We start from the raw sequence: 27,345 nt of genomic DNA, 5'->3' as shown, positions 1-27,345 counted from the left end.
AGGAAACATGTGTCAGCCTGGTAATCCCACAACTTTCCCACATAGAAATGTGAGGAAAATGTAATGTTTTTAGCTAAATTTGATGTTTGCATGGGACACTGGGTAAGAAAATGTTAGGGGATCAATGCAAGCTACAACACAAAGGACTCACACAGATGTCCGGTTTTCAGAAATATCTGGGTTTGACAGGTTTCCCTAGATGGCTGCCGAGCCTAGGACTAAAACCAGGAGCCTCCTTTGCCAAAGCAAGTTGATTTTTGATAGATGGGGGCACCTGTGTTTTCTTACACAGAATCTACTGCAATCCTGAAATTTAGCTAAAAAGGCACATTTTCCTTACATGTTTATCTGGGAAAGTTGAAGGATCACCGCATCGGCACACATGTTGTGCCACTCAGCATTTCCCTTCATCTCCTGATAAAAATGATACCTCACTTGTGTGGTTGCCCAAAGCAGCGTCAGCCTAAAAACTATAAAATGAAAAACTGAGGGGGAATCAAAGCATGTCCATAAGGGCAGGTTTTTTAATACTATTTTGGCTGACTCTGCTTTGGGCAGAAATGGCTCCTTGGTGCCCAGTGGGCTTTCTGACTCCACCCGGGGATGTTTTCACTTAAGCTGGGTTGGACCTGGAGCTTTTAGCCATTGTATGTGCTTTTGCACCATAACCATTCCCATGCACAGGACAAAGGTGCTGAACAAAATTTCTGCATCACAAATTTACCAAGAGCAAAAGAGGGAAAACATACGGATCAGATCTAAGTAAGAACCAAAGGATGCAGAACCATTACAAAAAGCGAAAGCAGGAACCTGCGCGAGTGAGACAAAAAGGCAGGGAGTTTCTGGTAGTGGAATAAAGAGGCAGTTTAAGGCTACCAGCGTGGGTATGTGGCTCACCAATATTTATTTGCTCAGGCTGTGTTCATCTGAGCAAAGTTTGGGCACCCACACGCTTCTTTTACAAATAAAGCATTGCTTTGGACCCTTTTAGAGAAGTTCAAATATTTGTTCTGGAGGAGGGAACATCTAGAGGAGGTGCGTTTCAAGAAAGGGCATTTCAGTGATTTGCAGTTCTTTTGCTCGGGTTCATAGTGGCAAGTATGGCGCGGCATGGTACAGAGTAGCCTCTTAAGTAGATTGCTTCATTGGTAGAGGATCGTCATGGCCCGTGGAACGCTCAGGTGCTGGGAGAATTCCCGGGCTGTGCTGAGCGTTCCACGGGAGCCAATGCACCTGTGACGAGCTCAGCTCGTTTTGAGCACCCGAGAGGTGTATGCCATGACAAGCTCGTCATGAGCATGCCAGCGCTGTGCACGCCCCCCTCCCTCCCCCAGCACAGCAGGAGAATAATGTAAGCAGCAAAGATGTTAAAGAATACACCCTTTACAAACAAAAAATAAAAAAACAAGAGGCAGTTGTAGAAATGCCCACCCTCGTAAATGAGAGACTCATACAGATATTTACATATTTAAACAATACTCCCTAACCCATGTATTTATTAAGATATACTTAATAAGTTCGTTATACAATCAATTTTACAACAAAAAAATCATTCATTTAGACACCTATATAGCCACTTATTCTTCCATCGACCTTGAGATATACATATATAAAGCATATTTAATTTTCAGAAAAACACACATTCACTGGATGATGTCATCAGTGATGTCATTAGTGATGTTATTTGAGATGTCATCAGTGATGTCATGAGTGATGTCACTGACCATCTCATGAGTGATATAATATGTGACATCATCAGCCGTGCATTATGGGCGCGCGAGTTATAGTTAGCTGAACTAACTATTTTGGGGGAATTTCAATGGTTTTGTACGAGTGAGATTGTCCAACTAACCTATGGTTTGATCAGTGAATTTCTAAGGTTTTTTAAATGCTAATTCCTAACTATAACATGCCTGAAACCTATGGTTTTCTAAGTGAATTTCAAAGGTTTTTTAAAAGCTAGTTTCTAACTATGCCTACAGAAGTAGGCTATGTGAGGAAAGAAGAAAAAACACACAGAAAGAAGAAAATCAAATGCAGAAAGAAGCAACAGAAGTCCTCAAAGACGAAGAAAAGTGCAGGAAGAAGGAAGACATGCAGAAAGAACAAACAGAGGAGCAGAAAGAGGCCTTGTTGCAAAATCATCTTGTACCCTCAACTTTTTCAGATGGGTACTGATGGTAACGGACTCTGACTAACTAGACCTATACTTCAAAATAAACGATAGGAGTCCTACCCTGCCAAAGGGGCATGACACCACTTGACACAATGTCTAAAAAATAGATCCTTTTGGCAATTCTAAGTTGCACACACCAATTTCTCACATGTCACTCAACTCACAAAACCAATATATCAACTTATCGTTGCTCACTCATCCAACAGAAGCCTCACGTATTGGCCAATCAATCAAATGTAAAAATGTTTATTTATTGTATATTCAAAGTTCATTATAACACATTTTAAAAGCAGATAAGACAAAGACAGCCAATGTCTGTAAATTTCAAGCAAATAAGAAAAACAAAGTGAACGAGAAATGTTGAAAATCAACATAGACATACAGAATAAAAACTATTAAAAGGCTAAATCTCACATACAATACTTTCCCAAGAAAAAATTAAAGATACATTGAGTTGAGTGACAAGCGAGAAATTGGTGCGGCAACTATTCCTAGAGCCAGTGCTGTGCTAAAAGACACTTAGAAAATAGTTAAAACACGTACATACACTAGGGAACACTATGCGTTGGGCTACCCCTGTGATTAGCATGACCTCCTCTGTAAGCCCCTAGTATATAATAGGGCAGGGGGATGAAAACTACCTCTTAAAACATGCCACGGGCGTGTTTGCACACTGGTGTAGGGAGGAGGGCCTGAGGTGACATGTGTGCAAATACGCCCTGTGGCACGTTTTAAATTGGGGGATTAAGTCCCCTTGAATGCTGAGGGTCCCTGGATTCCAACTAGCCCACTAGGTACCTCCAGTAAGCGCCACAGAGCTGTGTTGCACAGAGGTGTAAAAAGGGGCAGGGCCTGGACCACCTCTCTGCAACGCAGCGCAGTGGCAGTTACTGGAAGCACCTGATGGGCTAGTTGGCCCTCAGGGGCCCTCAAAGTTGAAGGGGAATTATTTCCCTAACTTAAAAGTGCCACAGGGTGTGTTTGCACACGTCACCTCAGGCCCCGTCTCCTCCCTTCCCCACTTTGTAAACACGCCCTGTGGCTGATTTAAGTTGGGAGATTAAGTCCCCTTGAATCCTGAGGGTCCCTAGGGTCATATTGGCCCACTATGTACCTCCAATAAGCGCCATTGCAGAGGGGCACGGCCAGCACCACCTCTCTGCAACGTAGCGCAGTGGCGCCTACTAGAAGCACCTGGTGGGCTAGTTGGCCCCCAGCGTCCCTCTGGATTGACAGGGAATTATTTTCCCAACTTAAAACACGCCAAAGGGTGTGTTTGCACACGTCACCTCAGGCGCCGTCCCCTCCCTTCACCAGTGTGTAAACATGCCCTGTGGCCGTTCTAAGTTGAGAGAGTAAGTCCCCTTAAATACTAAGGGTCCCTAGGGTCCAACTAGCTCACTAGGTACCTCCAGTAAGTGCCACAGAGCTGCATTGCAGAGAGGTATAAAAAGGGGCATGGCCTCTGAACACCTATCTGCAACGCAGCTCCATGGGGCATATTGGACATGCCTGTTGGTCTAGTTGGCCATCAGGGACTCTCAGTATTGAAAGAGAATTAATTCACCAACTTACAACTCGCCACAGGGTGTGTTTGCACAATGGTAAAGGAAGGGGGCGTGGCCTGAGGAGACATGTCTGCAAACTCGCCAGGTTGCCCATTTTTAAGTTGGTGAATTAATTCCTCCTCAATACTGAGGGTCTCTGGGTGCCAACTATCCCACCAGTATGCACCAGAAAGCAACATTGCGGAGAGGTGTTCCGAGGTCACACCCCATTTACAACACTCTGCAGCGCAGCTCTGTTACGCTTATTGGAGGTACCTGGTGGGCTAATTGGCCCCCAGGGGACTTCAGGATTGAAGAGGAATTAATTCCCCAACTTAAAACGCTCCACAGGGCGTGTTTGCACACATGGCACCTCATGCCCCTCCCCCTCCGTTCACCACTGTGCAAACGCGTCCCGTGGTGCGTTTTAAGTTAGGGGATTAAGTCCCCTTGAATCCTGAGGGTCCCTGGGGTGCAACTAACCCACCAGCTACCTCCATTAAGCGCCTCAGAACACCTCTCTGCAACGCAGCCCCCTGGCGCATACTGGAGGTTCCTGGTGGGCTAGTTGGCTCCCAAGGACCCCCAGTATTCAAGGTGAATTTGTTCCCCAGGAGGAGGCGTGGCCTCGGCGCGATGACAGTCTTTTTTTTTTTAAGAAGGGTGGCTGTGTGGTCCCCTTCTTTTCCTAATAATCTTAGCCTTGGGGACCCCAGGGCCTGCCCCCAATTTTTTTTTTAAATAAAAAAATTGGGAAGGGGGCCGCATGGAACCCCTCCCAAGGCCATAATCTGCCCCGGGGACCCCAACCCCTGGGGCATGGCCATTTTTTTAATTGTTTATCTTTTTGGAGGGGGGCTGCCTTGCTCCCCTCCTTATGCCATTTATGTCCCCGGGGACCCCATCCCCCTGGGCCGGCCTTTTGTGTTTTTTTTGTTGATTATTTTATTTTATTTTGAATATTTGAGGAGGGGGGACACGTGGCCCCCCTCCCAGGCCACGAATAGCCCCGGGGATCCCATCCCCCGGGGTTGGCCCTCTCCTTTGGGGACCGCGGACGCTCCCCAATCCCCCCACGGTCCCGCCGGCTCCCCGCGTTCAGCGGGAGCCGGCATTGCTTTTCCACAAGGGGAGCTGCAAAGATGCAGCTCCCCATGTGAAAAGCAATCATCTTTGGTATTTGGAAGAGAGAGCAGGTTTCCTGCTCTCTCTTCCAAATACCAAAGCAGTTTGCTATGCAGGGCGCGAGCCCCGAGTCTCCCGCCTTGCCATAGCAAACTACAGTGTCTCGGGGGAGGGCGCCCCGGGACACTGCAGGAGCCGTCCCTGGGGGGTGGTGGTACCCAGGGCAATCAAGGTCTCCAGGAGGGGGGCCGCGCGGCCCCCCTCCCACCATTTCCAAAGCCCCGGGAAGGTAGTGGTTCCCGGGGCTGGGGGTCCGTCATGGAGCCCCCTATTTTGAATATTCGAGCCCCAGGGAGGTGGCTGTCCCAGGGCATGTGGGGGGGGCTCGAGCCCCCCACACAGGTTATTTTTTTATTTTTTATTCTTGGGGGGACCGTTGAGCCCCCCCACCCATTGCTTTTCAAAGCCCCTGGGGGTGGTGGTCCCGGGGCTGGGGGGCTATGAGCCTCCCCGCATATTTTCTGATAGAGCCCTAGGGGGTGGTGGTCCCCGGTGCTGGGGGCCCCTTTGGACCCCCCACCCAATTCTTTCATTGGCCCCGGGATTTGGCCCACCCGGATTTTGACGATTTTTGTGGGGCCCCCTAAGCAGGCCTAGGGGGTCAGGGTATTTCTACCCTGCCCCCTTTTTGCGTTTTTTGCGTTTTTTTTCTCTCCCTTCTTGTGCCTCGGACCGAGGCACAAGATGGCTGCCAACACTCCCTGGTTTGGAGTGTTGACAGCCAATTGGCATACAGCTTGTCGTCGGGAGGGTTCACGGATCCTGCACGGCCATAGATATGTATGTGATTGTAGGACCGTCGTAGGTTCCTTTCTTTCAAGAGATGATCCTGCATTCATCAGAGAGGAGTGTATATTACTGTCAGGTACCTTTGGCACCATGCAGACGTTTAAGTTATCAGGACATCCTCATGGGGTACTTACTAGGACATGGAGCTTTCCAATCCAAGCATTAGCGGTTCAGGTTATTCAAAGGTCCCGGAGGGTCCGGCGTTGGTGCGGGTAGAGATCCCGTAACCCACGAGAAGCGTTGGGTTAAGGTCTTCGGCGTATTACTGCATCCTCGCTAGACAAGCCGTGAATGGAACCTACGACGGTCCTACAATAATGGCCACCAACCGGCCACTTAATAAGCGCTCCTGTTTCCTTTTGTCCTGAAGAAGACCCCACCATGAGGACTAAACCTACCCTTTAACCAGGGGGTCGAAACGTAGACCAGCAGATACCTAGTATCTAAACATACGACTAACCAATGGAGTAGTACAGATCCTATGTGAATGAGTGTATTGGAACTACAGATCATAACATAGACTGTAAAGGGCGTATTTTATATCACTGTGATTGCTTTAAGGTCACAACAACCTTTACCCGGTCCTCACTCCCTTCCCATCACACCTATCCCACCTAACTGCTTCCTCTTTCCATCACTTTGAGCGCGTCGAAATGTTACTATATGGATATTATTTGTGTGTTTTTTCTATATGAAGTTCTACAATATTGCATCTACATTAGATCTGTGTCCTCAGGCATTTATATGATTCAATGAAGCAATTGAACGATGCAATTTTCTGTTTGAATAATCCATTTTTCATGAAACTAGGTACTCATTGATTTGAATTGGGTACCTATCTTAAAATGTGCTAAAATAATGAATAAAAACACAAGCACACTACGGATGTAACATTTTTTTTGATCTACATTGAACGTATGTATCACATTTGATGTTATAATGAATCGATAGACTCTGACCATTACTTCTGTATCTACCACTTATGAGTAGCAGGCATGGCCAAGTGGACATTTACAGGCCTCTCCGAGAGAAGGGTTCTTGGCACCATTAAACATAGAACTAGAGAACAAGGGCCACACTTTCAGAAGCACACTGAGTGCAGTATGAGTAACTCTGTCCCATTGTCAGTTACACTGTCAATGTCTCTTCTGTGGCACCCTACATGCTGATCCCGAAAGTAGGTCCTGAAGTTTTTGTTTGCCTTCACCCAGCCTCTTAGCGGTTCTACCTGTCCACCATCAAATTCAGGGTCTGTCTGCTTGGACGCATGGGCCCAGATTTACAGACACTTGTGTCTGGTTTGTGTTGTTTTTTAAATGCAGACCAACACAAACTCAAATTTACAATCCAATGCAAATGGTGACTTGCGTTGGATTGTAGCCTAACGTAATGCAACACAGTTCAGTGAGCTTTCCTGTGTTACTTTGCATTAAGGGTGAGTTCCATGAGTGGTGCCTGGGTGTTCCCATGCAACCACCCATGAGTTTGGTTTTGATGCAAATCGTAGTCTATAAAGAATTTCCGATAGGGGTGAGCCTCCCTGACAAAGTCATAATGAGGAGAAATGTTTTAATTTCTCATTTTCCCCTTTGCATGTGTGCTTCATTCTACAGCACGCATATGAAGATATAAAATGCCTTAAAGCATAGTTTTAGTAGAGAAATGGACCCCTACCTGCACAAAAAATATACTGACCATAATTCAGACATCCTTGCACTATAGCGCAAGTGTGCCCACATTGGCACATGGCTGCCAAAAATGAGCCAGCGCAGGTATAGAGCAGAGCACCGCTTTGTAGTACAGTTGTGGTCTCTCTCCCATTCAGGCAACATAAGACAGCAACTTTATCTGTTGTGCTGCTTGACCTGAACTCTATGTAAATCTGGCCCAAGGAGTTGTGAGTAAATCACTTCTCTAAATTTTCAAGCTGTATTTCATTCATCACATTTCATTTTATATGAAGAAGTGTATGGTCGAGTTCAGTGGTTAGAGAGCAGCCATGGTTATATTTTTTCTGTCTTGCCAAATTTGTGAGTTCGCTTCTACTCATTTCTTTCATTGGTATGTACTGAAGAAGGCACCACCATAGCTCAATAAATGCAGCTCCATGTAGGCAGAAACAGCATTAGAAGTCAACGCCAAACTAGGAACCGAAACCGGCCCTGGCAAACTGCTCGGCCGGCTACCCTGGGGGGAGAGTGGGGGTGCAGGCGAGCTGTTTGCAAGGGCCGATTTTGGCTGATTTTGTTACAGGTGGCCTGTTATTGCCGGCCCCCGGTAACAGAAATGGACCCCCACGGGCAAAACCGGCCCCACCCTGGCACCCCATCGGGGAAACGCCCGGTGCCCGCTTCGGTCAGTCATTCCCTGTTAGTAGTCTTCGGAGTATAGAAATTATCCGTACTATCTTCTTACCAAAGGGTCTCTATCGCATCTTCATATAATTAAAACATTGCCTACCATTCTCCTTACTTTAGTAACTCCTCCACTGAAGAACCAAATTGATTTCCAATTTTAGAAGGAGGGGGATTGAAAGTCATGGGCATACTTCACCAGTATATTGCAGAACACCCTTTTTTCGTCGAAAGAATCTAAGGAGGTACTATATGACATGAGCACTTTGCACCTCCCCCAGATGCTTCTTCTTGTGACGTGAGTAAGGAAGTAAGGGAAAGGAGGCTCATCTTTCTCTTTTCCAGACCTATGAAATTGATCTCACCAGCACTTACACTGTGCCATGAGCCAGGATATTTTCTTGGAGTCCACTGCAGCTGGTGTCACCCCTAGATCCTGCCATTGCTATCGAATGGCAGTTCCTGCATTACCTATTAACCACCACAACCCTCAAGATGTCTCTATTCTGAAGATGCTTTCTTCTCTTCGTTATACATGTGCATAGCCTGTGAGAAATAAAGGTCCTTACTTTTCATCTATTTCAGATAGAATTGCTGCACAGTCCTTCATCTGCTTATCTCTTTTTAAGGTGCCATCCTTCATTGACACGTTAAAAAATGTATGTTATTTTCAGAAGAACTATGGATTTTGTAATGGGTGGATTGCCAATTTTTCGTTCTTTCACTTCATTTGAACTTTTTAAATCATCCTGGTTGTATATATCTTAATACTTATTTTTGATTGTAGAGGTGCACAGTATCCTGGATTTAAAGTCAATAGTGATTTACTAAAGCTAAGGGTAGGGTCATAGGAAATCTGCCTCTGCAACTTCTTAGTGATGAAGAAAAACCTAGAGGTTTTTAAGACTTTTTGATGTCTTCAGTTTCAACCATATACATGTGGATGGCGACCATAGCCCAGATTTTGGACTTGAGCCTTTAAAATGAATTTTACTTTTAAAGTTGCACTTTATCTGGTCACTTTATCTGCCAGTTTCCTGTTTCTCTGTATAGCACATATTGAAATTGTGCTCAGTAATGATTCCTGCTTGCTGGACAACTAACTATTAACTTCTCCGAGCCATACTAAAGTATGCCAACAAAGAGCAGGCCATCATAAAATTGAGTAGATGATTTTACATTGTTTTAAGGGAAGTGATAGAAGAACTCTTTCTTTTCGGTGGCCTGCACTTTGAAATGCTAGTCTATTGGCATTAAAAACCATGAATATTCACGATGGCAATAATAACCTTAGGTAAGGTAAGTCCTCCTTTTTATGGTATTTAACCCAGAAACTTCACCATGTTATCTCAGCGGGACAAAAACTCCTGTTACTTATCCCATTGAGATTACCGGGCCACATGTAAATTATCCAGAAGAGGCACTAATATTTTGTTATGGAGTTACTTGTCAAGGAAGCATATTAGCAAGGTGTTATATTTTCTAAGTTCCACCTAAGGGTCACAGTTTTCCATTTTTACAGATAAATACTGTCTACTTTTAATTTTAAATGTGGAAAAATACCGAAAATATTTGCCCAGATGCATCAAACTACTTTTTTTGCGATTCCTAATTTGCGAAATTTACCGAATCGCAAATTAGGAATTGCAAAATGGTATGTATCATTTTTCTCGCATTTTTTTTGCGATTCGGTAAAAATCGCAATTTTTACCGAATCGCATAAAAAATGCGATTTTCAAATTGCGAATTCGCAATTCCCATTCATTCCTATGGGCTGAAATGCTCATAGGAATGAATGGGAAATTGCGAATTCGCAATTTGAAATCGCAATTCAACAAAGCATTTCAAGGGTGGAGAGGGGGGTCCAAATGACCCCCCCCTGCACCCATGAAATGCACTTTTACCTATAAGTTACATACACACATGTCCTAAGGACATGTGTGTCTATAACTTAACAGTTTAAAAAATGCATTTTTGTGCATTTTTAAACAATTTTGCAAATTACCACGAGGTTCAACCTCGTGGTAATTTGCACTTGCAATTTGAAAATTCGCAAATTTTTTAAAAATGATGCATTGCATTTAAGGAATCCTTAAATGCAATCGCATTTTAGAAAATCGCAAAATTAGCGATTTTCTACAAAAACAAATGATGCATCTCAAAAAGCATTTTTGGAATCGCAATCGGCCGATTTTAAGGAATCGCACCGTTTGCGACTCCAAAAATGCTTGATGCATCTGGGCAATTGTGTTTTGGGCAACTATCCCTATTGTCAGTCACGACTGCTTAGATTAAGAGCTGTGCAGATTGACAGAAAGGGGAGTGAAAAAACATTAAAAGGATTTACTAATGAAGTTTAAATAACTTCGGCGGTACAGATGTTTAAGATGTTCTAGAATGCAAAACCTTTCATAGGACTGTAATGTGCTGTTAATGGCTAACTCCCATTGGGTATTAAAAAAAAGTAAGCATTTGTTGTTTAGATAAATGCGGAAATATACCCATTGCAGCCTAATTTTGTTTTTACTCTAAGCACAAAATAATTATGGCTAAATGCAGATAAAGTGAGGAATAAAATAAATATGCTAAATACAGAGGGAAATGTACAAAAAAATACCATTAAACCAGGAGCCCTAGTTACATCTTGTTCCCATAATCCTTCACAATGTATTTTATTCTTGCAGTTTGCAAAGTGTATTTTATTTTATTCCACTTGCCTTGCATGCTGTTTTAGGTCCAGCCTTTGCAAATGAGACTTCCTGAACCTAATGGCGATGCAGCGTGCCAATTGTAATTCGTTTTATTTATTTATTTATGTGCTTACCTCTGTTCTGCCATATGCCAGAGTTTACTACCCCCCTCCTGCCCCTCCCCCAACCCGCCCCGCAGCACTCCCTCCAGGAGACGCAACTGCCTGAACCATAATTACTGATTATGCTGATGACCGAGCTAACAGAGGTGTTGAATTCTTTACTCTGAATGATTGTAAGGGCGGTACACTCAATCCCTAACAACATAGTTTGTAATAATTTAAGTAGAAATCTGAACCTTTCCCTGAGAATAATAAATGAACTCCTATCTATGAAGGAAGAAGGGACGGGGTGCAATCTAAGAGAACAAAATGGAGGTCGTTCATTATGGAGCACTTGATATCCTATCCCCATTAGGAATGGAGCCCTTTGTGGACGGGGTCCAATGACAGTCTCATTGTAAAACGTTGTTTACAATAGCTGTCATAAGGAGGAGCCCACTCGTTCGACATAAGAAGAAACCTAAAGAACTAATTTGTGCAAGATTCATTCCCATGATTTCTGGCTTCTTCAACTTATTTGTTTCTTCGATGAAAATTGGACCTTTCTCCAGTCTGGTTAATAGACAAGCGTGGTCTCTATTTTGCAGAGGTTTAACATAAGAAATTAAGCAGTAGACTGTGTCTGTTACAGTTTTGGTGTAGATCCATGTATCTATGTTTTCTTTTCTATGTTTATCTTAGTAAGTAATTCTACCACTGATCACTGAGTAATGCTGCCTCAGCAGATCCTTTTTAAATATTAGCAAGTGAAGCGAACATGGTGTGATTGTTCTTAGTGTTACGAAAGCAAATGTCCTCTGCTTTGTACAAGCTAGAAGTAGAAATCAGTCAGTGAACCTCTGCAAGCTCATGGATTAAACATATCTCTTCACGTGGGGGATATGTCACCCTTTGTAGCAGTATTGTAGGAATAATGAAATTCATCATACCACATTGCATATATATTTGACCTTACCAGTTGGCGACTGCTAACACTGATAATTGCTCTGGAGCATTTTTGGTTTTGCGGATGTTTGGATTTATTTCCCACAGCCTTTAAGTTTAGGCTACTGGTGGCCCATACTGACTTTCTTATTAGGATAAATATTATCATTTGTTGAAAATTTAATTTTTTCTCATCAACTACCACCCTATAGTAAAGGTGCGATACCATAATATTATAGGCGGTTTGCTCTGAAGAAGACACTATTCAAGTTTTGTCTAAAAGGTTGAGACTATGTCCAGCTGAGATTAATTTTATGCCAGAGTAATCTGACAAATTTCACATTACAATTGTTACTCAAAATTTCTAAAACTACCCCATTGCACCATGTTCTCAGCAAAATGTTAGCACTGGTTCATTAGAACAACGTAAATTTGCAAAATGTCCCTGTCCTGGTTTTTAAGCATTTTTGTTAATGAAAGGCCTTCTCATTTCCTAATTGGATGCGGGTGAGCACTTTGCCCTAAAATATAGTTCTATGTGACAGATTTGTCTTTTTCATAATTTCACATAATTTATTACATTTTTGCATAATTTTGCATAATTACACGAAACCAAATAAGCACATTTCTCACATCCTAGACTCGAAACATCAACTTTGCCTCTTTTAGACTGCTTATACAATACTGTCTTCTGCCTTGAGATTGCCCTAATTGAACAAACCTCTCTAAACATACTCTTGGTCTCATGCAGACTGAACATTAGATATAGGCAGTCATCAGTCTGTTTTTTATTGTTATTTTACACTGCATGCAACATTGATCAAACATCCACCAGAGCACTGTCAATTCTCTTTTCTTTAACATATAGGAGAATTTCTTCATGATTGATATTTGAGTGAATTACTTCATATTTGGCCTTCCTGTGTCTCTTCTCATGTATGATTCCGTATCGGCATTAATGACCTCAAAAAAGCTTTTTGTGAGACATCATTGGGATCCCACAGAGATTAAATATTGATACATCGAAGATCACCTAGGTCCCTAAGGTTGCAGTGTTTACCCTATTATTTTTTCTCTCTCGCTTTAAACCAATGGCATGCCCCGATATTATATGTCTACGACTACTGCTTTGTCATTGGCTGTTGCTTTCCATCTACCATATAAATATATAGGAGCTGATTTACGAAGGCCCTCCTTGCCATTCTTCATTCATACATATGCAGCTCTCAATTTCTCCATTCCAGATCATTGTTAATTGAACTGGCCTTAAACCTCCTTACACTCAATGCAAAAAGCAGTCTATAACAAAGCAAACGTGTAGAAAAAACCAAAGCCAGCCTGCTACCCACATATGCAAATTCAACTCTGCATAGAAAGTGTTTGCCGTGTCTATTTTTGGTCAGTTAAAGTTACTGTTTGTTGGACATACTTTTTTCTGTTTAGAACAGATGCCCCAATGTTCGACAGAGAGATTACAAACATTCTGAGCAGCAATGTTATCCTTCACAGGGCTTCTGATTGTCTAAGTCAGCAGCTCTGCAGAACACAAACAATAACGAAATGAAGAACGGCATGCACTCTTCCATTTAGTAGCACATCAACAATATTCCTCTTACCTAAAATAAGTTTTGACCGATCATTCATGATGTAGGGAGCCGACTGAAGGTTCATCCAAGTTTTGATCAACTCTTGAGGAAGTGTCATCAGTTTATTGCTGGACAGATCCAGAAAGCTGATGTTCTTTATGTACTGAGCTGCCTCTTTGGGAACAGAAGTCAACTGGTTGTTGTGCAAGTTCAGCAGTCTGAGCTGAGGCATGTCACTCAAAGATTCCCATGGAAATGTGGCAAGGTCATTACCATCCAGCCGAAGTTCCTGCAACCTCCGTAGACCTCGGAAGGTGATGAGACTGAGGCTGACCACAGAGTTATAGGGCAACCAGAGGTATCTGAGGCTGGATAAAAGGTGGAACGCTTCACCAGGCACCCGCCGAATGGCTGTTTTTTCGATCCGGAGCTTGACAGTGTCCACTGGAATATTCACTGGCGTTAAAGTCATCTCATGGTCATTACAAAGCACAACTCTGTTTTTGAAGAAGTACAAGGAAATGTTATTGGAATATTCAACGTGATAGCACATAGCACACATGTAAGTTGTGTTTTTTTATTTAATGTTTTTTTCTGAGTATCATGTGCATTAATTACCCTTTCTGTAGAATACATGCATAATCGCATGATATTTGCTGACTATCATGACTCATGCATTTTCTCTAGAATCTACCAGAGCACACTGTCAGCTGTGTGCCCACTACACAGGTATAGGGTGGGAAATTTGTGGCATTTTTAATAACTGCTTTACTTTAATAAGATCTGCGATTTTACAAGCATCTGTTTAAATCACTAACAATGTGAAAACTCAAAACTGTTTCACTTTTCCACGCCTTTTGCACAACTTACCACTGGCCTAAATATGTCTAAATTAGATATGCAGGTAAAAAAGAAAAATACTTTGTATCATGTTTGACAAGATCCATACAGCTACCAATGTGCAAGTATTCACTTGATTGGGACAGTGTTTTCCTCCCGACTCCGTCCCTCCCCAGCACAGTATCTGATAAATTTAGCCGAAATGGAAGCTTATACACTTTGCTCCCAGCTCCTTCAAATACCTAATCGATTTTATCACCACCACCAGGTGCGAGTACCTTCAGCAGACAGACGCAGGAGCTGCTGCTGATCGCGTGCAGCAGAGCGCTATCTCCCGTGAACGGCGGGAGTCACAGGAGCCGCGAAGTGGCAGGAGGTTGCTGAGAGCGTCGGTGGCAGTCGTGAGTTGCTCCTCGGTGCGAGTGCCACCAGCCACGAGTGTCGTGAGCCGCGAGTGCCTTCCAGCGCAGCGGGAGCAGGACAGGAGCCTCAGGGCATTGCTGAGCGTGGCGGTGGGTGTTGCTCTCCGGTGCCTTCAGTGCGGTGTTGCGAACGCGTCTTCATTGCGATCGGGGCAGCTGCGGAGTAAAGAGAACGAGGCCTAAGGCGGGGCTCGGGGGGCCTGTAGGCAGTGTGTGAGCCATGCAGAGAACCGCTGATAGCCGCTGGGGAGAACGCAGGCAGGCAGGCGGGCGGCGTGTGAGCCTCAGCTACCTGCCTCCGCCTTAGCCGTCAGTCATCTACCCATTGAGTCGTCGAGCCCACAGCCTCACTATAAAAAAAAAAGTATAAACTGGGGACGCCGTCAGAACGAACAAGGCGAAGTGGTGAGGTGAGGTGTGGGCTGTGTGTTGCGGGTGAGCTGCTTGAGGGACCAGCACGTGATTTGTGAGAAAATCCGAAAACACTGCGCAGAGTTGAACAGAGTTGTAGGTAACTACAGTCTGCGGCAGGGGGCAAGGGGCCACAGGACAATTGAAGGACACAAACCTTGGGAGAGAGGCAGGGGCAGAGGGTAAGCACAGTGGCTGCAGAGTGCTTCCTCCAGCTGGTCCCGCGGTTCCTTAGCTAGACTTCCAGCCTTCCTGCCTCCCCCACCACCACCATTCCTACAAACAGTCCCATTTCTTAAAGCAGCCCAGTAGGCATTAAGAGTCCTTTAATTATCTGTAATGCCATCTAGGTGTTTGCGCTCAAAAGTAAAAGAGAAAACAGCAACAGACTCAGAAAGTTGTTATCCGAACCAGAGGAGTCCCCTTAAGCTCCAGAAAACCATTTGTCCCAGGAGAAACAGGGATCACCTTTCTCATCTGAAAACGTACCCATCGGTGATGTCAATGTTCACAAAAGGGGTAAGGAGCTCCAAGCGTGGGAAGGGGCTAAAGGAGGAAGAAAAAAAGGAGGTCTTGGAAGATGAAGTGATGGACACCCATGTAACAGCAGAGAATAGGGAGGACAGTCAGTTCATTAATTTGGAAGTTCTTTACCCTGCTGTAATTATTCAACAGAATAATATTGGTGGAAAATCTGTACAGCCTCCAGGTGAAATTGATGCTTTACAGATAGGAAGGGAGTGTAGCAATCTGGAAATGGAATCTGTCGGTGGGCAATGTAGAAGGCCACCAGGAGAATAATGTGACAGGAAAGGGACTTACCCCATTATCTCCATTGGCAGGATTGGTATCCATCTTTGATAATTCAAGAAGTATGCATAGATTTGAGCCTGGTTTCTTGCCAACCAAATTGAGTGCACTGTCATTAAAAGTACAACACCGGATAGAACATAGCTTTAGCTCTGGGCAGGTGAAAATGGAGGATTATACCTTACCGGACATCGCTAAGCAAATGGAAAGAATAAAGAACTAACGGCACAGCTGAAAAAGACTGGTGCCTTGGAGATGGATCCAGAACTGTCACCAGTTCCAACAGCTGCTCCACCACATATGCCTACTCTGTACAGTAGTACACCTACTAGTTTATCCCATGCTTCTGATTTATTAGATCTTTCTGTTGAAAGGATATCAGGAGTATCATTGGATAAGTGGGTAGAGAACATTATGAATTCTGTCGAGAATGCGCGGATGGGGGGGATTCTGGATATTTTTTATGCATTAGAGAAAATCCTCTCCGCAATTTTATCTTTGTAGGAAAAAAGTACAATAAATTCTGATCATATATTGGAAGTTCTCTCACCCATACTGATAGGGGTTCAAGACCTTAATCAGATCAAGCAAGCTATAAAGAATTTGGAAAAGGTCCCTGAAGTACACAGCCATGTATGTCAAATATGCAATAGGATGCTAAAAAGTGGTACTAAATTTGAGACGAGGAAATAAAATAAATGAATGTGGGAACTGAAAGTGTCACGTTTAGAGGTAGTCCTATTATAAGCTCACCCCCAGTTAAACTTCATGAGAGTGCACAGGTTACCAGCCGAGGGGTATATTAAAATTGAACTCAAAAGTATCCCCAGAACCTCACCCATTACGAGTTTACTCTATTTTTGAAAAAAGTAATTAAAAAAACCCAAGCCTACAGTTAACTGAAGAATTAGCTAATACGTTAGATAGTGCACCCTTAGGGGAGGACCCAGTAGTGAGTGAAGGTGACTTTAGAAGTGGTTGTAGGGGTAAGAAGAAGATGAGGAATTGACATTTTCCTAAACGAAAACAGAAGAAATTGTGGTTCCTTCCAGTAAGCGAAGGAGTAAATAGTACAAAATCTCCTACTAGTAGAAAGGACACATGGACTTTGGGGCAATCCACATTGAATACGGGTCAAAAGACTGGGCAAGAAAATGACAATCAGTCGATCTGTTTGAATTTGGTGCTGATTGCCCCACCATGTCAAGAGGGTCAGGATGAAAGTTGGACAAACTATGATACAAGCAGAGACCCTATATTAAGAAGTGTAATGGATAATTTAGGTGTACCTGTAACAGATCAATACATAGCTTCAGGAGTAAGCATGAGCGAATTTTGCGGATCTCGCGTTCGCGAATTTTGCGGATTTGCGGATTCGCAATCCGCAAAATCCGCGAATTCCCGCGAATTTGCGGATTTTTTTTTTTTTTGTGTTCGCCCGTGTTTCTGCCAGTTCGCGAGGGTTTTTACAATTTCGCAATTTGCGAACTTACCTGTCGGGTCGCAAGTTTTGCGAACTTGTTGTTTCTACGTGTCCAGCCTGTTTGGGACACTCTTCTTCATCACTGCCACTCTCTGTCACCACTGCCACTCTCTGACTACTCATGCCACCCTCTGGCCCACCCATGCCACCCTCTGTTTCATCACCACACCCTCTGGTTGTCCAGTGTACATTATTTTCGGCAAAGCAAAGCACACCTTCCCTGCCTCAAGTGACCTGAATTAATTTGGGGCTGATTAATGTGTCACAGAATATTTTTTTAGCTGGCACCTGCTTCCTTAGTGCGCCCTGATTAGTGATCTTTTGCACTTGCTAAGTGCTTTCATTGTTGCAAAATTAGTTACAACACCTGCCCTGCCCCAACTGACAATAATGAATTAGGGGCTGATTAATGGATTTTAACTTCCAGCCTGGCTCCTGCTTGTCTCCCTTAGCTGTAATTCAGGACCTTTGTGGCATATGTGTAACTATTCTGAGGTTCAGAGCAGGGTCACATAATAGTTTCAACTGGCAACTGAACTCTGGAGGGGCCCCTCAGGAAGCACTACAGGAAATGGCTACTAATGATGAGCCTGAACTTTTGAACCTGGTAAGTAGTTACTTTCAGTTTTGCTAAGATCGTATTTCTGCAATTTTGCACTTATTCGCGGGGCGCGAACTCACGCGAACAGTGCGAGCAGTGCGAGCAAAATCCGCTGCTCGCGGATTTGCGGATTTTGCGGGAGATTCGCGAATCTCGCGGATTGCGGATTTCCCGAAAATCCGCAAAATCCGCGAGCGGAACGGATTTTCCGCCCATGCCTATTCAGGAGGTGCCACACTCCACCCCTATGGGCAGGATTTTTTCCCAATGAAGTTAGAGTCCAGCCAGGGGACAGTTAGGGTGGGGAACCTAATTACAGTTCTTAACAGTAAAGGGGGTAAGTTAGCGAGACATTCAGTCTTGGGCAGCCTGGTATTAAACCAATAAGGAATACTGGACCAGGAGTTGGGCAAGTGAGTAGGACCTTCATTTTTTCTCACTGTTTGAAACTGAACCAATGTTTTTTTTTTTTTTTTTCCTATAGCAAACTGAACCAATGTTATTGAATAGAAGTGCCCTCCTACAGATATTAACAGAAATAGAGGATTTGGAGTTAATAACTAGTAAAGATATTGAATCGGTATATTTAAACTGGAGGAGCGCTCCCCCAAGCACTAGAGCTACATTTTCATCAGGGGTAGTGTGAGCACTGGTTATAGCTAATGCAGACTGCTTTAGGAAAAGAGGTATAGATGTGATCCCTAGCGTACCGCCTTGCTGAGTTCCATCAGAAAACTTTGGAACGATTCATCAGATGCAAGGATATGGCTTCTCTAACAATTGGGGTGTAAATATTCCCATAAACTATAAAGATATAGAAATAACAGTAGGAAGAAACCTGGGTGATAGAGAAAATAATAGTTTAGCACCTGAAGTCCGATGGGCCCCCAGTGCTTGACCCTTATGTTTACAATTGTGTATGTGCACTTTTACAAAATGTTCCTGTTGCTAGTTACTGGTTGGTAGAGATCTTGTTAGAAAGGATGTACAGAGCACTTGCACTTTTTTCGACCTTCCGGTCCTTTTGACCGATGTTTTAAGTTTATTATTAAGCATGTGCACTTTTTCAAACGTTTTTTGCTGCTAGTTATTTATTTTTAGGATTCCATCCACTTGACTAAATTTGTTTCACTGCTAAGTTATCAGGTATTAGACGATTTATGCCCAATTTATTAGGTTGGAATTAATCATGGGCATCATTATAAACTTTGTCTGCTAGTTACTGTCCTTTAGGATCCGATGCATCTTACTAAATCCTTGTTTTGCTGCTAAACCATTGTGTACTGTATATTGAAATAGGCGAGTGTATGTTATTGAACTACTTTGCACTGCTATTATGCTGCTGGTTATACAGTACAGTTTAGTGAATAGATAAATTATCTTTTATTACGTCCATGATCTAGTACTGTATAGTACATTTTATATTTTGGTATTTTACAATAAGTTGTATTATCAAATGTTTTAGGATAGTATTAGTTTGGAAACTCGTATAAATTAGTAAGAATTCATGTATGACAATTCGAATTTTTAAAGTTCACCCCTTCTCGACTTTGAAAATTCTAAGATCGATTACTACTGCTATGTTCATTCGTGCTTTTAATTGAAATTGACAACTTGAATTTATATTGGAAATTTTTTGTGGAATGAATTGTGTTTTAAAATGTATTTTTATGTGGAATTCTGCGGAATTCTAAATCATAATAAAATAATTGATTGATTGATTGATTGATCACCACCACCAGGAAACTAATAGTGTAAGGTAATAGATGAAAGAGGGTATATTCGTGAAGGAGGGGTAGTGCATAGGCACAAAACACAATTGTGAGATCCTAATAAGGAAGACATACCTCAAGGAAAATTCTGAAAAATTAAGCTGATGACTTACTTGAGCTTCTAAGGACTTCAATTGTTTCAGCCAGGCATGGAAGAAAAACCTTTATGGCCAACCATTGAAATGTAATTGTGTATTGTGAACACCAACCACTTGTGAAAAATTAACAGGTGAAAACTCTAAACTCTTAGGGTAATCACAGTACAGTGACTGTTCAGCAACATTGGTTAGACTCAATTTGCAGAAATATGCAATAATACCGTGAGGGCCCTCTGAATGAGTGTTTTACTTCTGCTGCTTGACAGTTTAACCATACATATACTTTATCTTGTCTGTGTGAGAACTATGACACACGGTTTGGAGAACAAGAAACCATGAATTCCAGTACCATATTGTAGTTACATTTGCTGGTGTTTACCTGCTTAATTTCTGTCATGTAAAACCATGTGATATCAATGTGGGCAGAAGTCATGTATTCTGAGTCCAACCGATTAAAATTGAGAGAATCGCGTTATTTGACCCTCACCCAGTTATACCTGCCCACACAGTAAATACTGCACTCCACAAAATTAGTTCCTATTGAGTACGTACTTACCACCCTGGATTGTGTGGGAATCAAAAAAAGTTTGCACTGCGAAACTCGGGAAAGTTCCATATTTAGCAAAGCACTACCATCTCAACACCAGTTGTCCAAAATCTCAAAAATAACAAATCTTTTAACCATCAGATAAAGTAAGCATAAACATACCAGCGTTTATGCACCCAAGATGGCATCACAGCTGCAATTCATGCCATTCTGGAAAACAATCAATACAACCTACCACTTGCTTCAATAAAAAAGGAAATGTCTTTTAGAACACGGATCTACACACATGATTCACAGGTCAACAGATACGACACCCTACAAAAATATTTTCTAGTACAAATTCATCTAGCTTTAACAATAACCAAAGAAAGCTATTGTACACAAGGCTTTTAGCAAACATTTCTATACAAATCGTGCAAAAACACACAAGAAAACAATCCAACACAACCATTCAATGAAAATCCCAAACTAAAGTGTAAGAAATTAAATAATTTGTTGAGAGGGGTGGAAGACCACTCAAGCAACAACCTCAAATCCTTGTCAGGATAAACCACTAAAGTTACTAAATTAACCTGTGCTTAATCCTCTGGTAGCTTGACAGAAAAGTAGTCAGGCATAACTCATAAGCAATGTAAAACATATTTATGCAGCAGACAAACAGTAACACATTTGGAAACATAGAGTATATTTTGTTAAATAAAATGATCACAGAAAAACAAAAATCCAATCAGTAGAACAGTAGACATTAATTTTCAAAGTTCTAGGTAAAAAAGGTGGCAAGAAGCCCAAAGCACCACTCGCAGTTAGCTTGGGGAAAGTCATAAGTTCAGGTTGACCACAAAGGAGCGCAGGCCAAATGCAAGGAAGCAGGTTAGGTGCCATGATGGACTGTCATTGTTGTAGCATGAAGACCCAGTTGTCTCTGTAGATTCACAGTGAGTGATAATCATGGGCAGTCACTGTTGGCATAGAGAGCAGGTCTTACATTACCGGCCATCACGGACGGTCACTGCTGGCACAAAAAGCAAGTCCCGCTGAAGCTACTCATTGACGGTTTTTATGGGTGAGCAATTATTGGCGCAAAGAAGTCACTTCACAGTCATGAGGACTATACACAAAACTATACGGTGTGGATGCCCTGCCAGTGGGGATAAACCAAGGAACAGTGAGTGTCCCAATTACTTGCCAATAATCTTCCTTACTCTGAGTCCCAGTCTTCCTCGTCCCAGTCCTTTTGCATGTAAGGTGAGGTCCCACCTCATGAAAGATAATTATGCATTTTTAATACCTGTGAAGAAGGCTGTTTCAGAAGGATTTCACCTTTTCTTCAGGAGGAGATCACATTATTTCCAATCAAGGGTCCACATCATGGGGGGCACCTCTTAGGGATTAGGACTCACTCAAGAAAATGCCAGCAGCAGGATTCAGGCATATCCATTCAGGTCCAGTTGGTGCTGGTCAATTGGGCAGGTACCAGGAGGCCTCTGGAAGCTTGTTGCACCTTGTCCCCGTAGCTCACATGTGAGGTGAGCCGACTGACCCTTGGAGTCACTCTAGGTAGCCTGGTATTGAGGTAAGCAGTGCAAATCTTCCTTCTTCATACAGCACGGCTGTTCTTCCAGCAACAGGGCAGTCCTTCTTCTGAATCTTCCACAAGTCAAGGAGTGTTCTGAAGAGTGGTTAAGGAGGTCCTATTTCTATACCTGGTGCCAGCCTTTGTGTGGGGGGGGATTCCCTGCACTATCCCAAAAATGGGATCTGGTTGGTTATTCTCCTACCTCGGGTCCTGGCTCCAAACTATTTAGGGTGACAATAGGCAGGACAGGCTTTTGTCAGGTTCTTTTGTGTGTTATCCAACAGGGCCCTTTTAAATGTAATCAGGGCAGGGGACAGCTTTGTCCTGTTATCCTGTCAGGAAGAACCTCAGCCCTAGGTTTCCTTTGTCTCATTATCTCGAAGCAATACACAAACACCAAACCCATTCACTGGTATGTGACTCAGGGCACTGGCAGAAAGGAACAGTTGGTTTGGACACGAAAATGGCAACTTTCTCACTCAAATTAATATAAACAGCATATCTCTATCAATTCCTAGTCTGAAGTTAGCACATATTAAATGTTATATCGTAACACAGTGTTAGTCTTTGGGAGTTATTTTGGTAATAGGCCTTACCACAGTGAAAAATGACTTTAAGAGTTTTTCACTGTCAGAATATGTGAAACTTAGACACACGTCCTACTTTTTAAATACCGTGCACTTTGCCCTAGAACGGAAAGTTTAAGCCTGGCAAAAGGTTTATTTTCTCAGGTTAAAATGGCAGATTAAAACTGCGCTACAGACCTGAAACATGTTTTACAGTGCTACTTAAGCTGGTGCCACAAAGTGTGCTGCTGCCCACTAGTAGCATGTAATTTACAGACCCTGGGTACAGGTTGTACCATTTACTAGGAACTTACTAGTAAATTAAATGTGACAATCAGGTGTCGGACAATTTTACAGTGTTTTAAGCATGTCTGCTCTCGTTAATAGGGGTAATGTGCACAGTGTCATATTGCTAACAAAAGAGAGTTAAGCGAAGTGAGGGGGTGAGGGTAAAAGGTTTGATGGAATACCACACCAAGGAAGTCAGGTCACCATTGAGGCCCATATAATGGTAGAAAAAAAGGCAGCAACAGATTAAAGCCAGTATACAACTTCTTTAAAACAGCATCGAAGCTCTTCTCAACTTTACCTTGGAATGTAGGCAATGTTTAATCCACCAAAAACATTTAAGGAAGTCCTGTTTTTGCCTCTTCCACAAGACACATTTCAGACATAGCAGAGGCGTTCCAATTACGGGCTATCACTTTTTTTAACAAATGATAAACAACCATATTGACCCAGCAAGGCTGCCGCCCAGCTCAGTGCTCACCTGCCCAAACGACAGGAATACCAGTAGTCCCAATGAGGGCATATTAGGCATTTGACCTGGCATTATGGTACATTTCGTCATCGTAGCTGGTGCACATATCTGCCCACTCCCTCAGTGCAGTGAATTTCTGTAAGGATGTCAGTGGGTTTTCCATATAGTTTGTGTATTGAACCTGTTCGAGTGGGTGAGGAGGGAGGTGGAAGAGGGGAGACTTGCAGCCAGTATGGAACAGCAGGAGACAAGAGAGCAACATGGGAGGCTGGTGATCGACTAGAACTCCTGAGGCAGTCCAGAGTCAGACTAAGGTCCAGAGGAATCCTGGAGACTTGCCAAGCCCTGAAGAGGAGTTATGAGCAGCACTTCACGCAGCATGTTTTTTCCTCTCTTTGGCTACCTGGGCCCACCAATAGGTCTAGGTTGCTGACCCTGTGGTGCCCTTGAGGACTTGGAAAAGAAATAGTTTACCTCATCTTTAATTTGCAATTTATAAACTTGAATATAATTCAATTGGTCAGGAGGTGGCAAGGCAGAGAGTGGCCCTTGCAGTCTCAACCGTGACATCTCATTGAAAGTTATCTCTTGTATGTGTAGCGGTGTCTCCAAAACACCCTACTGCCACCCCCACCAAAACCCTCCCTCCCCCTGGAAATCCAAGCTGCTTTTTGGTCACTGACTTCTCAGAAGACTGGTGAAGAGAAGTTTACTTCATCCAATTGCCTCTCGACTTCCAGGCCTCTTTCTCAAATAGTGTAAGAAAGCAGAGGCCAATAGTTTTTGAATCATTCTCTGTAGCTCATTCCCTACGTTCCAAAACTCAGTAGCACAATACAGCAATTTCCTTCCTCCTCAAAGGAATCATGACTCTTTCAATCGGAATAGGTGAATGTGAGGTTGAAGAGCTAGAACCAAGATTTCAGCTTTGCTCGCATGCCTAAGATTTTTGCAAGCATTTCTGCCTGATTGATTGAACAAATTCCTACCTCAGAATGCTTACCTCACAGACTCCATCGCTCTCCATCACCTCAGAGTGTTTCATAAGTGCGGCCTCATCCATCTACATGGGTGCCTTTTTCAGTGACTCAGTCCATGTTGGACATAGCTTTTACTTTGTAACATATGCTGCACGTGGCTGTGACCTTCTAGTAGCCAATAGCAGTGGTCAGAGAAAAGATAACTTAAAAGCCAAGTTAAACACATGGCATGCCGGACCTAAAAGGGATGCTAACAACAAACAAAACACTTGACCACATTTTCTGGCAGGGATCACAGATGAATCCAAGCACCAATGTAGCAGATGCACCCCATGGGGAACCCTGCACTTTGTAGGATCAAATTATAAGAATGCAAGGCCACTGAGCAACCATTAGCAAGGTATGGCAGGAGACTTTATGATTATGGTCAAACAAAATGCAAGATTCAAATACAGCAACATGGGTGCATTAGAGGCATGTAGGTCCAACAAAAGGGATGGCAAGTGAGAGGAAGATGAGTTCAAACAAGGTAATGCGTATACAGTGCCTTCAGCAAATGCCCTTGCAGTTTGTGAGGAACAGATTCAAGGCCACCTATGTGGTTGAATGGCTTCCCTCCAGTTTTTCACAGTAGATTGCTGATTCTCAATAAGGGAACACTTCAAATGTATTAAGAAGTCTGGGGGAGTGTTTATGAGTAATTTTTATTTATTTAAGATTCAGGAATTCGCGTTTCCTCTGGGGTTTTTTACCCTTAATATACGTCAGCATTAATTATAGCTTCATTACTTTCACACTACTTTTAATCCCACGTTTTTTCTTTTTTGATTTATCCATCCACTGTTTGTGTAGGTGCCTGCACATTTATTTGTTTGAGTGTCATAAAATACTTTTGCTGGGGTTGCTTTTCGTTCACTTTGAACCGCATCTCTGGCTTCACAAGGAAAGCACAGGTCTGTTGATTTTCCAACCAGTAAATTGAAAACAATGTGGACATACGAAAAATATTATTATGAGAAAGTGTATATAAAAGAAAGAAAGTGGCACCAGCCAAACAAATTTGATTAGTAGAGAAACAGAGAAAACAGTGAAGCAGAATTATTTTTCCATTAAAATTATCAGAAAGTCAGGAGGCAAATAAATAAAGTCAACCTTACAGCAAATGGTATAATGAAAGGGTTCTTTAGGGTTTGGTGGATATTAGACATTGGCCAAACAATGGAGGATATCCTGTCCGTCCTATATAGAGTGTAGACATGTGCATATTTGTATGCTATGACCCACGGTACATCCCCTAAATTTTGAAAGATGTTCTACATTCACCAATTTCTAAATACCCCCCTTAGTAATATAACAAATCTATACGGTGCGGATACCCTGCCAGGGGGGATAAACCAAGGACCAGTGAGTGTTTAAATTACTTGCCAATAATCTTCCTTACTCTGAGTCCTAGTCTGAGGCCTTGCCCCCTTTACCTTTAACAGCCACAGCCAAGGCCTCACCTGTCACTTAACAAGCACCAATAAACCAAGCCCTCATTTACAATGAATTGGCATAGGGCAGCGCTGCAAGTCTTTTTGCTGTGCTGCACTGCCCTGCGCCTATTAGAAAAGGCAGGAATTAACATATTTACAAGATAAGGTGCATTTCTGGCACACAATATGATGCTCAGCACCAAGATGCAATGGTGCCTGAGTTGTTGTCAGCATAGTTTCTGTGCACCTTCTTGCGGAAAAACAATCCATGGATGCCTTTTCCTGTTTCTATCTGTGCTGCAGGATGCAGCACACATAGAAAGCAGAAGAAACGAGGAGAAACAAAGATATTTCTCATCACTATGCCTTCCCTGGGGAGGCGCACAGTTTAGATTTATTTCGAGGTTCACAGATACTTGTTAATCTGGGAATGTGTCAAAACCATGCATGAAGCATGGTAAAATCAACCACAACTCCCATGGTACACCCCCTGACGCAGTGTACGGCAATGCAGTGACTTGCGCTGCATTGCCGTACACCATATCTATGAGGTCAAGAAAGGCTACACAAAGTGGCTTTGCATGGCCTCATAGATCTGGATCAGCAACCTCGCTGCCAGAGCATCATGAAAAGCGGCTCACCAGCGGAGCAAGGAGCTTCTAAATAAGCCCAAAGGGTGCTGGAAAAAGTGTTCTAGAGGAGACATCAGGAGGGAAGGGAGAACATTTTTTTTACAAGATTGTATGTCGTTTAGGGAGAAGCTAAAATAGAATTCACAGTGTGCTCATGGTGTGTGTGTCTGTAAAGAGGGGCAGATACGAGGCGACAGGGGTTCAGTGCTTCGTTTTTGGAGGTGAGGAGCTTGGTTTGTAGTGTCCCATGTTTCTGGTGTTAAAACCCCCAAGTAGTAAAGGTCTGGGTTGATCCACATTTACTGATGAAAGATTTCTTTGGAGGAATTGCAGGAAGAGGAAGCTTATAACAAGCATAAAAAATGCAATAGGTCTCGCCTTTTATTAGGTTAAAGCCATTTGCTTTGCTAATCTGACATTTTAAAAATCAGTTTAGTTTTACCACTACTATAACCTGAAAATGAGATGTTATTGGCTTAAATTACTCATTATTCTTGTGTAATTTTGATTTATGTTCATTTGTAATGCACAATCGCTCGTGCGAAATACGTAACTTTACATGTAATATTAATTATGAATGAAGAACAAAGTGTTAAAAACATGTTTATTTAAATTTTTTATTCATATTCTCGGCTCTGGCACTATTCTCTCTTTAAATGTGTTGGCTCGCCCACCTCTACGGTAGGGGTGCTCCGACCCACACTCCGAACTAGACCTATAAGAGGTTTAGCCTAGGACAGGAATGGGGTTACATACTGATCCTCGGAAAGCACAACACACTGCGGCCCCCTTTACTGTCATTCTCTGCGTAACGTGGTCAGTTTCTTTCGCTCCTACAAATATTGTCCATTGGCCAAAGCAGTCGTTTGGAAATGACCAAATTCAACTTCCTTTGATGTGGTCAACATAGAAAGAAGTTTTTAAATTGCAAAAAGGCCGCTGAGCCACTCACACCTCAGCAACAAATGAAGGTGAACAAAAGTGAGTGAGAGCCAGAAA

At 42.9% G+C, this 27,345-nt stretch overlaps 1 protein-coding gene across 1 annotated transcript in view; it reads right to left on the bottom strand.

The window, feature by feature from the left end:
* Nucleotides 1-27,345, bottom strand: part of LRIT1 (leucine rich repeat, Ig-like and transmembrane domains 1) — a 129,173-nt gene that overhangs the window by 93,436 nt on the left and 8,392 nt on the right. The window contains exon 2 of the mRNA XM_086922076.1: nucleotides 13,404-13,870. Within this exon, the coding sequence (XP_086778202.1) occupies nucleotides 13,404-13,870 (467 nt within the window). The remainder of the gene's footprint in view (nucleotides 1-13,403; nucleotides 13,871-27,345) is intronic.

This window comes from Lissotriton vulgaris, chromosome 5, assembly GCF_964263255.1.
Source record: "Lissotriton vulgaris chromosome 5, aLisVul1.2, whole genome shotgun sequence".
Taxonomy (NCBI): Eukaryota; Metazoa; Chordata; class Amphibia; order Caudata; family Salamandridae; genus Lissotriton; species Lissotriton vulgaris.
The sequence above is the reverse complement of the archived record's forward strand: the minus strand, read 5'-3'. Positions and strand labels throughout refer to the sequence as shown.